General features: G+C 42.4%; 1 protein-coding gene across 2 annotated transcripts in view; it reads left to right on the forward strand.

Annotated features, from left to right (window-relative positions):
• SEMA3E (semaphorin 3E) overlaps nucleotides 1–12420 on the forward strand; it is a 206262-nt gene that overhangs the window by 173182 nt on the left and 20660 nt on the right. For both annotated transcript variants that reach the window (XM_090041888.1, XM_090041887.1), the window contains 3 exons: nucleotides 2995–3086; nucleotides 4777–4818; nucleotides 8553–8719. In XM_090041888.1, the coding sequence (XP_089898014.1) occupies nucleotides 2995–3086; nucleotides 4777–4818; nucleotides 8553–8719 (301 nt within the window). The remainder of the gene's footprint in view (nucleotides 1–2994; nucleotides 3087–4776; nucleotides 4819–8552; nucleotides 8720–12420) is intronic.

The following is a 12420-nucleotide window of genomic DNA, read 5'->3' on the forward strand; positions in this document are numbered from 1 at the left end:
AGCCTGGCAGGGGCTGCTGTACCCCTGCCAAGGAGACCATGGCTGGGGTCCTGTGTCAGTGGGAAAGGGGATTTAAATCAGGGGATTTAAATCCCTCCCTTCTGCCTTAGCCTGATGGCCTACACACCCATCCCCTCCACTCCAGTGAGAAAATGTCTTGCAGGAGCTGTCCCCCTTCCACCCCAAGCAGACCCGGCTGTGATTTCCCACCCCCTTGTCAGCCAGCCCTCACTGCTCTGACTAGGGAGCAGAGGGTTGGGGCCAACCCTGCTCTCTGGAGCAGATAGCACAGCCCAGCCCAGGACTGCAAAGCATCCTGGGATGCTGGGGAACTGTGATTTAACTTGAACCAGGAAGGGGTCTGAGACAGAAGTTTCATAAACCAGTTTTACCTAAATCGGTTAAGTCTGATGCCACATTCAACCAGGTTTATCTTAAACCAGTTTCAGCCATTTTGGAACTGGTTTATGTATACTGAGCTGCTGTTCTGTTATAGGTTTAAACCATTTTCTGATCACTTAAACTGGTTTATGTGTAACTTCTGTCCCTAGCCTCAGAAATGGGAGACTCACATTTGGGTGCTAATTAAGTGACCTGTTTTTTCAAAATTGCAGAACACCTAGTGGATCCCATGGATGCCAACTCAGTGTCAAAATTGAGATCTGGACCCAAGAGGAATAAGTGGATTTTCAAAATGTCAGTGGAAGCTGTTGGCTTCATTTCTACCTCTTTGGACCCTAGGTTTAGTTGCCTTTGCTAACAGAAGCAGTTTGTTTTCAGATCTGCCTCAGGGTGTTGCCTAAGAGAATTACTGGAAGGAATAGCTGCCCCAAACATGGTCCCCCCCCCAAAATTTCAGAGCTCTGCCAATATTTGCCAGTCTGCCAGACACCCCAGATGCATTTTGACTTCTTGATGTTCCTCATTTCTCTTTTAAGTGGATTTCTTTACCACCTATAAGGCAAACCTGAAAAAGGCCACTTGAAAATATGTCACGAGTCTCCATAATTCTAAATCTGAGTAGACACAAAGACCATTAATTATCCTTTAAGGCCTCACTGTATTTAAGAAATTAATAAAATATCAGAAAAGCCTGTCAAAACCCTTGATTTTTTGTAATATCTGACTGATCTGGAAATAACCCAAAAAGGCAAAATAACCTCCATATTTTATCATAATCATTTCTATGATTACTTGACACGAGGGCACTAATGGCCATTTTGCTAAAAAAAGCACTTAGTCTGGGCTATTTCTTGACTAGTGACATTTAGATGGAAAGCACATTTTGCTGTATAAAGTCAATAAGAGAAGTGATGTAAGAGAATCACAAAGCTTATTTTATATTAATGGGATTTTCTCTACCTAAATCTTTTGGTTCCAATATGTGGTACAATGTATCACATCACAGGGTATGTCATTGTAGGTTTCTATGACGGATTTTCTAATGCTGACAATATATTTTATACTATACACTTGCATTTATGGTTAAAACCTATATGAGTGTCTGGCATAGCCAGAAAAGTAAAGAAGCCTATGATCTAACAAAGCTGAAGCCAGTGAGACCACTCATTAGGTAGGTGCATAAGTGTTTTTCTGCTGCTTACTGTTCCCTTGAAAGTCTGTTCTTGGGTGACAGCACAGGAATCTTGGACTCAGAAACTTTTAGCTGAATTCTGCACTCTTTACTCTGGCAAAACATCCCTTTTTAAAGCTCAGGGGTGCTCTTGCCAAAAGTATAATGAAGGGGCCCAAACTTCCTCTACCTGGACCCAGCATTCGTAGCACAGCATTAATGCACGGAGTTATTGTACGTATGGAAGGTTTCCTTAGCATTACTGGAATAGGTTTGAAGGGCTTGTCAAAGAGGAAGTCTGAACTACACGGATAACATTCCACAACATGCCTGTCAGCAGGATTATAAGGGGACTTCGTTATGAACATCTGAGCCCCTGACAGTGAATCCTTTTAACTGTTCTCTCAAAAAATGGACCTCTTTGATAACATTTTCGCTTTGAGGAGTGGTGTCTGACCCCCTTTAATGGCTCCTCTTTATGTTCATCTCTTTGATCTCTCTCTGAACATTTTTTTTCCTCGCTGGTTGTCAGGTTAATTTTTCCCCCTGTAAATCAGAGATGAGTGACACTAACAGGAGACAGGAAACAGAAAGTACCATTGGCGATGACAAACATGCAGCTTTCAGGCAAATAAAGGGTCTTTAATAATCAGAACAAGACCAAACTGAAGTGAGGGAGCCCAGCTCTTGTACCAAAGTATCAATTTATTAATTAATACATTGAGGAGATCACTTACCAGTCCTCAGGAATGGTCATAGCCCTCTATATACTTACCACACTTTTAATTGAAAAGGAGAGGAGTCTAATGCATAGATCAGCTGAAGACCACTTATAGGAGGAAGACTTTTGCATCACAAGTAGTCCATGACCTATGTTTTGAGAACAACTAGTCAAGCCCAGGGGTCAGCAATGTTTTTGGAGAGTGTGCCAAAAACACCCACAACCTTGACTTATAAGATGTCAGAGTGCCAGGGGCAGATGGCAGGGGAGTCATGAGTGGCCCAATCCTTGTTGTGGCAGTGCAACCCTGGCCTTTTCCCCACCACTGCACCGAGGTGCAGGTGCCAAGCAAAATGCTTCTATATACCACGCTTTGGCACCTCTGCCAGGGGTTGCCTACTCCTGGTCTGGACTATTAACCATGGAATTGAGAGACACCTTGTTGGAAACCTGTTTATCCTACTCACTTGTTATATGGTCCAGACCTCTCTAGGTCTCACTTTCCCAGTCAGATACAAATGTATTTTTATGTTCAAGAAGCCTATCCAATGCAGACAATACAATCATTAATAAAATATAAGCATTATTGCAATTGTTATTTTTTCATCTCTTCAGTATTCACTTCAAAGGAGACATTCTGATCTTTGTCAACCAACAAATAACAATTTTAACTTCTAAGGTGCTTTTTATTTACTTACAGATAATGGGATTGTGTTGAAAGTCATTACAATTTACAACCAGGACACAGAATCAATGGAAGAAGTGATTCTTGAAGAACTTCAAGTATTCAAGGTACAATACTCTATGAAGGAAACATATACACAACTGCCTGGGGTGTACTCAGACTTAAAATGTTTACAACATAGTAGTATGAATGGAAATGCAATAGCTAAGTGCAGTGAAATTCCTTAATGAGACAGTTATTCTTTTTCCACAGGAAATCCATATTTTAAGCAGAGTTTCATTTAAACTGGAATTGCATTCTAAATCTTGAATGCCCCAAAATAAATCAGGACTTTCACTTAATGCTTTAAATGTTAAACCAGAACTTCCAATTTTGCCAACTAACTTCCAATGAAATGTTTAACTGCTTGATTGTGTCCCCCCATATGGGCTGTTAAACATCTAAATAGACATAATTACACTCCAGTGTAATTGAAGATACAAAATTGGAGGTTTGCTGGAAACCCAGTGGTTCAGAAACTCATGGTCTGGAAAAAATTTAATATATCTTATCATGAGCCAAATCCTAAGTCCCTAAACAGACAAACTTTCTATTGCCTTAGAAAGAATATGATCATCATTTTTAATGTGTAGTAAAGTAGGTGGAATGAAATCCTATTTAATTCCTATAGTAGGACTGCAGGATTTGGCTCCTTAAATGGGGCCAGTTTTTAGGGTCTTAGGAGCCACCTTCTGCCACTGCCACAAGAACTCTCAATAGAAGACAAAGGGAAAAATTTCACGATCTGTTAATTTTGTCTATAACAAATATGTCATATAGAAAGTACAGAGAGGTAGTTCTGAAGTCAGCAGAAGGCCAAATGAATCAGAGATGCATAAGTTTTCCTGAGCAAGAATTCACTGATGAAACACTGTGTCCTAGTCTGCACTGCCTTCTGTGACTTATAAAGGCCCATACTAAAGGGCTACAGACAGAAATTGCACATAAATTGATACAAGTGATTGGAAATCAGTTCAAATTTGTAACACAACAGAAGTTCGGTGCACATAAAACGCTTTCAAAATGGCTAAAACCAGTTTAAGATAAACCTGGATGGATGTCGTATCAGGATTAACTGATTTAGGTTAAATCAATTTATTGAACTTCTGTCCCCTGTAGATTCAAGTGACCTCACAGTCCCTCAGCATCCCGGGATGCTTTGCACCTCCCCAACAAACACTCATTTCACAGAGTGGGTGGGCTAGCCTTTTCCCAAGCTTTCTTCTCCAGCTGAGCAAGAAGGCATGCTCTAGTGCCCCCTGGCTTCTGGCTTTGGCCACTGCAGGCATGTGGCTACATTTCTAGAATCAAAAGTAAATATCTGTTCACTTTCTTATCAGTTCAATTTATGCAACTTAGACTAACCTGCAAAAATTGAATCAATTCAGCCTCAGGGCTTTTGACTGTTTGTACTTATCCAAGGAGGACAACAGAAATCAGTGAAAGCATGGACTAGCATTATGGTTGGCATAGGAACAAATGTGTTCCAGGTTGAGTTTGATATTGTTTTATGAATGAAATGTCTATTTTTTCACATCACTGTTTAAAAATAATGATCTCAAAAACATCTATTTCATCAGTTTTACTTTGATAGAGTGACTTGATAAAATAGTGATGGGGGAGGGAGGAATACTTGAGTACAAGCGTATACATAAGTAAATTCTCCAATAATTCCTCTTTCTGTTAAATTGATCTCCACGATAAACAAGGCAGTTCTTTTGGTCTCCATATAGAGTAAAGGTGATTTTTTTTTTCCAGGTGCCAGTTCCTATTATTTCTATGGAAATTTCTTCAAAGAGGGCAAGTATTTTTATGTCTTTGAACCACCAAGATTGCATGATTCTTATGTGACAAAGCTCTAAACTGTGCATAGCTGTACATCACGTGTAATGAGAGACGCTTCAGTAACATATGATCATTTTTAATATAAACTAATAATTTTTCTTTCTCTGTTTCTGAAACATTTAGGTTGTTCAGAGCTAGTGTTAAAAGCTGTTTAAATCTTTTGGGTTCACAGTATCATCCATTTCAAGGCAAGGGAAAATCAACCTGATACATGAGTTGTTGGCATAATACTTGCAGCAAGGGAATAAATAGCCTGGGAAACATGAAGACTAAAGAAAAACTTTGTTGCTGATAAATATAAGAGGATTGGCCACAGGCACCAGGGAATTTCTCTGCAAGATCTTCCTTTGTGCTCTCCACCTACATATTTATTAGCCCCCTGCTAAGGAAGCTTAGGAGATTTTGAGAATTTTTGAATGTTTGCCTGCTCAACAGAACTCTTTGCTCCTCCTCACTGATCCTTTTGCAGCGGGCACTGAGATAGGAGCCTCCACACCAGCCTGAGCTGGCTCCTGATCTTCATTTTAACACAGGATGGTTCAAACCTCTGGTATAAACCAGATTTTAATTTAAATACAAAGGAATGTCAGGTAGGGACAAAAAAGTGTACATTCTGTCTACCAGATGGAGAGACTCCTTTGGACATACATGACTCAGGAAAGGACTTAGTGGTCATGTCTTCAGCATGACCTGCCATGACAGAAAGGGTCAGTACAACCCTGATATGAAAAAGAAACAGTCTTGCCTCTCATGAAGAACTGGTAAGATGGCTACTAGCATGCTGTGTCTAGCTATATGTCTGCCTTTCAAAAAGCATGTGAAAGTCCTGGAGAGTGTCCATGATTCATGACTTGGAGGCTCAAGGACTTCAACCTTTCTAGCTTATTCAAGAGAAGATTGAGGGGTAGTTTGTCTAATAATACTGGGAGCTTTTCAGTCTTGCAGAAAAAGGTATAACTAGACCCACAGGCTAGAAGTTGAAATTATATAAATTTAACCTCTAAGTGAGATTTCCTAATACTAGGAGTAATTAAACCCTGGAAAAACTTTCCAGAGAAAGTGAATAGCTTCCCAGTAGCTTGGAGTCTTCAAAATTAGAATAGATATTTTTGTAAAAACAGTTCAATGCTTCAATTCCAAGGGCTTTATGAGAGTAGGGGTAAAAGGTGTTAACAGCACTGTAGAATATGGGCAGCGTCCCCTTTAAATCAGTTCCCAGGGCTAGTGCCTCAGTCACTCTGTCCTGGTTATTATTCAGTTCAGTTTCTTGGAGAAACTACATGACCTGTTTGTATGACAGGTGACAGCCAGCTGCTTCTGCTTTGGAGTCTATAACTCTGTGAGGATATTTACATTGTCTCCATGTCAAGCTTAAGACAGCTACCATGAAACGCATCCCAGCCATTCATCCTTACTTTGCATGTGCAGAAACAGAGCAAGGTAGCCACCTTAGTGCAGCAGTGAGCACACCTGAGCAAGTTAACTGAGAGCAGAGTTGAGGGCACACACTCAGTTCCACACTAAGGCTAGGGACAGACATTCAAAAAACTGGAGTCTGGATTGATTCAATCTTTGCAGGTTAGTTTAATCAGTGTAGATTGAACCAATTTGCAAGTGAATAAACATTCAGGGTTACCTGAAGCAGATGAGGACAGGGGTGTCTGCCCTCTGCAGTGACCATAGTAACTAAATTGTCAGATAGGTAATAAGCCTAATAGCAGAGTTTGGGGACAGACTAAGATGGTATTTCACCATAGGCTGCAATTTGTAGGCAGACTACAGCTGCAGCACATTCCCCCCACCCCCGCCTCTTCTGGCAGTGGCAGTGGAACAAACTACCACCGTGGGTGAAAGTGAAACAACTGTCACCTGCTGCCTGCTTGTGGTGACACTGAGCACTTGGGGTGGGCTGCTGTTGGCCAGGGGCATGGGGGCAGCGGTGGGGGGAAGCAATGGACTGCCAGAGCCCAGTCCAACCCGGCTCTGCAGCCCGAGAGTGCAGCCTGGTCTGGCCCAGTCCTGCAGCCCAGACGCAAAGGCAGCAACTGTCCTGTGGCAGCCCCTAAGGCAGGTGCCTCACCTCCACCTGCTGTGATGGTTCACTCAGCCACCACCCGTGGGAGGGTCAAGCTACCGTGGGCCAGCCACTGCATACATCCCTGGGCCCAGCAGAAGGACTGAGCGGGTTCCAGCAGTAGTGAGGCATATTCTCTTACAAATTAGACTGTCTAGTATGTTTCTGCTTGAAACAGGGACTTAACCTTTGACACACTGGTTGTCTTGGCATTGAAGATGTGGCTTTTGCTGAGTACATGAATAATTATCCTCATTTGGCCAGGTTAAGTCTTTGAAAATATCTTAGTTCATAGAGACTTGTTAGAATCAAGCTACTCAGCTGCATTGAGGATACCCCAGCTCCTGTCTATATTGTGCATAACCCATTCCCAGAGAGCAAATTAGCATGGTTCTTCCTAGCAATTGCCCTTCCAGGACCCAGGATCCAGAGATGTGTCAGAATTTAAAGCAGGGAGACTCTGTCTCAATGCTCTCTCATAAGTATTTTTGCAGCCAGAAGGAAAAGGAAGCAATCTAAATTAAGGGCTGAGAAGTGCAGTAGTTGTTGATTCTTGAGGAAATGGGAACAGATAAAGATCAATACAGAGCTTGTCAAGGGTGGGAGCATGGGAATGAGGGAGGGACAGGTTAGGGGGGGAGTAGCATAACTGGGGACGGTACAAACAACAGAAGGGGGAGGAGGAGAACGGGGAGGGGATCAAGGTTGGAGTTGCTGGGACAGCTATAAGGGCAGAGAAGGGGAACTGGGAAGGAGCTGACAGGTATGAATAAAAGGGAATGGGGCAAATGAAGTACAGAGAGAGGCAGAAACTGCAGGAAAATAAGAGGATGAAGAAAGGCAGGGGCAAATAGAGTAGACTTAGAAGAGGGGACAAGAAAGGCAGGGGAGGGAGCAGTGGGCAAAAATGCAATGGGACAGGTACAAGCTAATGAGTGGCAAGAGGGCTTAATAACCATTTGATCCTGTTCCTCAACCACTCGTGGAGTTGAACTCAGCTGTTTAGATTCACAGTTTTCCTCTGTCTTTTAAATAGCTGTGGCATTCTTTCATACTCATTCAGTGTTGGTCCAAATTCATGAATCAGCTTACTACCAATACTAGTTTCTCCATTTGCTCAAGCAGTACAGTTTGAGCAGTAAAGAGCTGCGCTGAGGATCTAAAGATGAAAACCCCATTGATATCCCACATTGAGATCCATACTGACAAGCATGATGAAATATTTGGAATTGTTGCTTTTCTATTTGCTGCTCTAAATATTTAGGAAATGCATATTAGGAAGGGAAGGAGGGAGGGGAGCTATTCTAAAAGGAACCTTAAGGTTGCAAATTTAGCCACTCAAAAGTTAACTCATGCCACAATTAAGCTTGGATGAGCAGCGTTATTTCTGCTCCTTTGTACAGATACATTACATTGCACTCTTGAATCACACAATTTTATCCTTTGTTTTTCCCTGTCCTCCTTTACTCCATTCACTGGGTGCCCCAGCAGGAGGGGGGCAGAGGAGGGTAGAATTAAAGTTGCCTGGGCAACTATAAATCTGATGCTCTGTGAAGTTTTAGTGGTTCTTAGTGGAAGTCCTGTTCATTAAGTAGTACCCGGTTCATTTCCACAGCAACAACTCTATGTTGGATCCGAGTCTGTCGTGGTGCAAGTGAAGTTCCATCAGTGTGACATGTACGGCACAGCCTGCGCGGACTGCTGCCTAGCTAGGGATCCATACTGTGCTTGGGATGGGATATCTTGCTCCCGATACTACCCCACAGGAATCCAGGCAAAGAGGTATGAATTCTTTTGTGCAGTTAAATATTCTTTACATAATACCAATGTGAAGAGTTCCCAGTGCAACACAAGTTGCTTTGTTTCTCCCCCTCACATAAATAACAATGATATATGTTAGCTAATAATTGATTAGCCAAGCCTTAGGGAATGCAGAAGGATTTAAATTAACATGCCAATACGCACTGATGTGCAGGGAATATTTTTCTTATTTACAATAAGTGCACTCATTTCTTAGAAGCTATTTGCCCTGAATATTAAACCAAATTCTGAGTTCCTACTGCCACTGTTAGAAAAAGCCACTTCATTCTCTGTAACATGCAGAGATTTATTTGGATTGTATTAGACAGTGAGCTATGTAATGCAGCAACCTGTAAAATGGAAGAAAGAAAATATATGAACAATCAAATATCACTGCCAGACTTGTTCAGATACCACCTAGCTCTCCATCAACAAGCTGGGAAGATTATTACGCATGTCAGCAATTTGCATTTTATGAGACAGATCTTCCCATGATCTTCCCTTTTCTTTTAATTGCTTCTTTTGCAAATACGTATTTATATTTACTAGGGTTGACCACTTCTAGGTTTGAATTAATGTGGACATTGCTTTTCTAGTCCTGTGATGTTTTTGAAAAATAGTGATGTTAATTCACCCAGAAGCAGACTATCATGTCTTTGAATCCACCAGTAGCTGCCTAAGAGCGGGGAAAAAAGGCTCCTGTGGGTCTTCCTTTTCCCTCTCCCATGAAATCTCATCCATATATTCTCATGCATCACAATATTTGGTAATCTGAAACAAACTCTTTATTAGCTACAGCCAGGCAAAACGAATACTTCTGTGATTGCTGAAAAGGTAATGAGTCAGAGGAGTGTTAGGTAACAGCCTTCTGGATAGATACCTCCTAGAAGACATAATCAGCAGGATAGTAAATAATTACACTATAGAAGGAGCCTATCAGCACATTACATTTTTGGAGGATCTAAGTTAAACTAAGTATGAATTTCATGGCCCTGCTACACACAAAGAGAAATCCTTCTTGCATAACTCATACAAGCAGTCCCAGTAGAGGAAGCAGAGACTGCTTTGGTGCCGAAGGTGAGATGAATGTGGTCCAGAATAACAGCCCTGGAAAGTAGTTATGGAAAAGATAGATCATCTACTATTATCTATTGGGCCAGTGAGAATTATTTCCTACAGTATCAGTAGAAATTGGATTATAATTATTTTGCAAATGAGTTACTCATCTAATCATATAAACTCATATCACATGGTAAGAGGGCACCTCCCTGCCCACAGGACTGCACTGTGAATTCAGGTTGTTATGCATCCTGGTTATTGCCCAGGAAAAGATAATAGAGATCACTAGTTCCTCAACTCAGTTATACATTTTTAGCATATTTACTCCTTTAAAAGATGCCAGAGTAACAGCCCTGGGCATTCATAGTGTACCTCTTTATCTAAGGACTGTGATAACACAGGTCTGTTCTGTTGCTGCGTTCTGCAGGCTCTGTCTTTAGAAAGAAGAAAGTAATCTTTGTTTATATTCCTCCTTGCCTTCTGGAGTGGTAGGGCATGTGTAGAGGAAACAGGGTCCCTAAATTGAACCAGTGGGTTTTTAAAAAGACCACTTCAATTTAGGGCCCCTTAAATACCTGTGTCATGCACACACCCTCTTACCTGCCTCTCTGGCAGCACGGAGAGGAGGGTGAGCTGCTGGTGGGCAGAGCAGTTCCCAGGCTGTTGCGGGGCCTGGTGTTTCCCTCCACGACAGCAGTGTCCCCCCCAGCTGGCACCCACCCACAGGCACCCAGCTCAAGTGGTCCATGGGGCCCTCTGAAGCTCAGGCAGGCAGGCAGGCTCCAAAAACTTTTTTTAAAAACATCAACACTTTTTTTTTTCTTGGGCATAGCCTGTCTTCCTGACCTGCTGCCATGCTGCCTGCAGGGGTTCCTGCAGAGCCCCCGAGCTACACGTATCCCGGAGCTTCACTCTGCAGCTGTAGGGCAGCAAACTAAAACTCCCCAGTCATTTAAGGCACATCACACCACTGAATTTGCTACAGCAGTTGGAATTACTGCACAATATGCTGCCGACACATGCAAACACCAACACGATTAAAGTGGTGCAAAAGCATTTAACCCACCGTAAAGCGTCGTGCACACACCCACTTCGTTTAGTCTACACATGGCCATATATGATAATGGAGACCTTTGTGATGTTCACTACTTATGGGACTTGGGATCATAAAACTTATTTTACTCAGTAAACAGCTATCAGATAGGAGTTGATTTGGACCTGGGGGTCAGCCTGCCAGCCCAGGGCTGCTCTGACCTGGCTCAGTGGGCTGAGGAGAGGCTGCCTGGGGTACCAGGGTGCTTTGGTGTGGAGCTAGCCAGCAGGCAGCCCCTGCACTGAAGCACCCTTGAGACTCAGCCAGCTGGCTCAGTGTCTACCCATGCATTGCTAAGCATAAAAAAATTCCACCACGTAGTTTATTAGTTCCATGCACCTAGAGGTGCATGTGTAGACACTGAGACATTCACTCTATGGTTAATTAGGCAACTAGACACACTTTGTATGGTATAGTTACAGATGCAAACTTTCTGTAACCTGAAAATTCTGCTGGTGCCAAAAAGGAAAAAATGAGGCATTCAGATTGTGTGCTATATTCTTCAAGAGGCAGGTAGTTTCATATTTTAGTGAAATGCTTCCATTTTTTTGTGTCTGAGCAGTTCAGTGGATTAAGCTCAATTCAGGCTTTCCCCCAAAGAACCCCTAAACTCTATGGATAAGCTTCTGTACTGCATGTGTTCACAATCCACAGTATATGGGGATTAACAGAACTTTATAATACCTTTTGAGCCTTTCAGTCTTGGGGTACTATGAGAGCTGGGGACAAACACAATATAATTTAGATGGCCACTATACACTGACAGCCTCTTCTTCCTCCAAATATCCCCATACCCTACAAAAAGGCCCTTGAGAGAGTTCTTTGTGTTTGTCTTCTGCTTTCTGGCTCCTTTTATGCTATTTCTGCCTTTTACCTGGTGCAAAGAAGCCACAGTAGAGACAAGGATATTACCTTGTGTGTGCCCACTTTTCCCTAACTTATTCCTCTCTTCACTGCTACTCTTTCTGCTAGATGCATGCACTGTCCACAAGATGTCACTGTGGTACGTTCAGTTCTTCTCTGATCTTTAGCAAAGACATGCAGACCCTTTGCTGATTTCAACTATGAATGTGTCCCTGAAAAACATATTATATACAAAAATTATTTTGGGCCCAGGAACCTTCCACAGAAACTCCAGTATGGGGAAGCGTGAATTTGGGAATCTGCAGTTGGTGAGAGCTGAATTCATAATTCAGTTTCTGACAGTTACCCTCATAGCTCTGTAATGTCCTAGCTAAATGTATATATAATTGTAAAAAGACAAACCCTTCTTAAACCTGATCTGATTGACACTATGCTTTAGAGTAGGGTCAGCAATCTATGCCCCACTGCCACTCCCAGCATCTTCCATCCTGGATCTGGACCAAGAAGACCCAACACAGCCCAGAATAGCACAGAGGATTGGGCAGCACTCAGCTACATTAAGACACCAGTCCCTTCCTGCTGCTTTCTTCAGCTGTATTTGCTTTGCTGGGTAGGAGCTGATATGTGTAGTGAGGGAAGAGCAGGCAGCTTGATCTTTATGGCTAGG

Source organism: Crocodylus siamensis, chromosome 4 (genome assembly GCF_052110815.1).
Source record: "Crocodylus siamensis isolate JL-2025a chromosome 4, ASM5211081v1, whole genome shotgun sequence".
In the NCBI taxonomy this organism is placed as follows: Eukaryota; Metazoa; Chordata; order Crocodylia; family Crocodylidae; genus Crocodylus; species Crocodylus siamensis.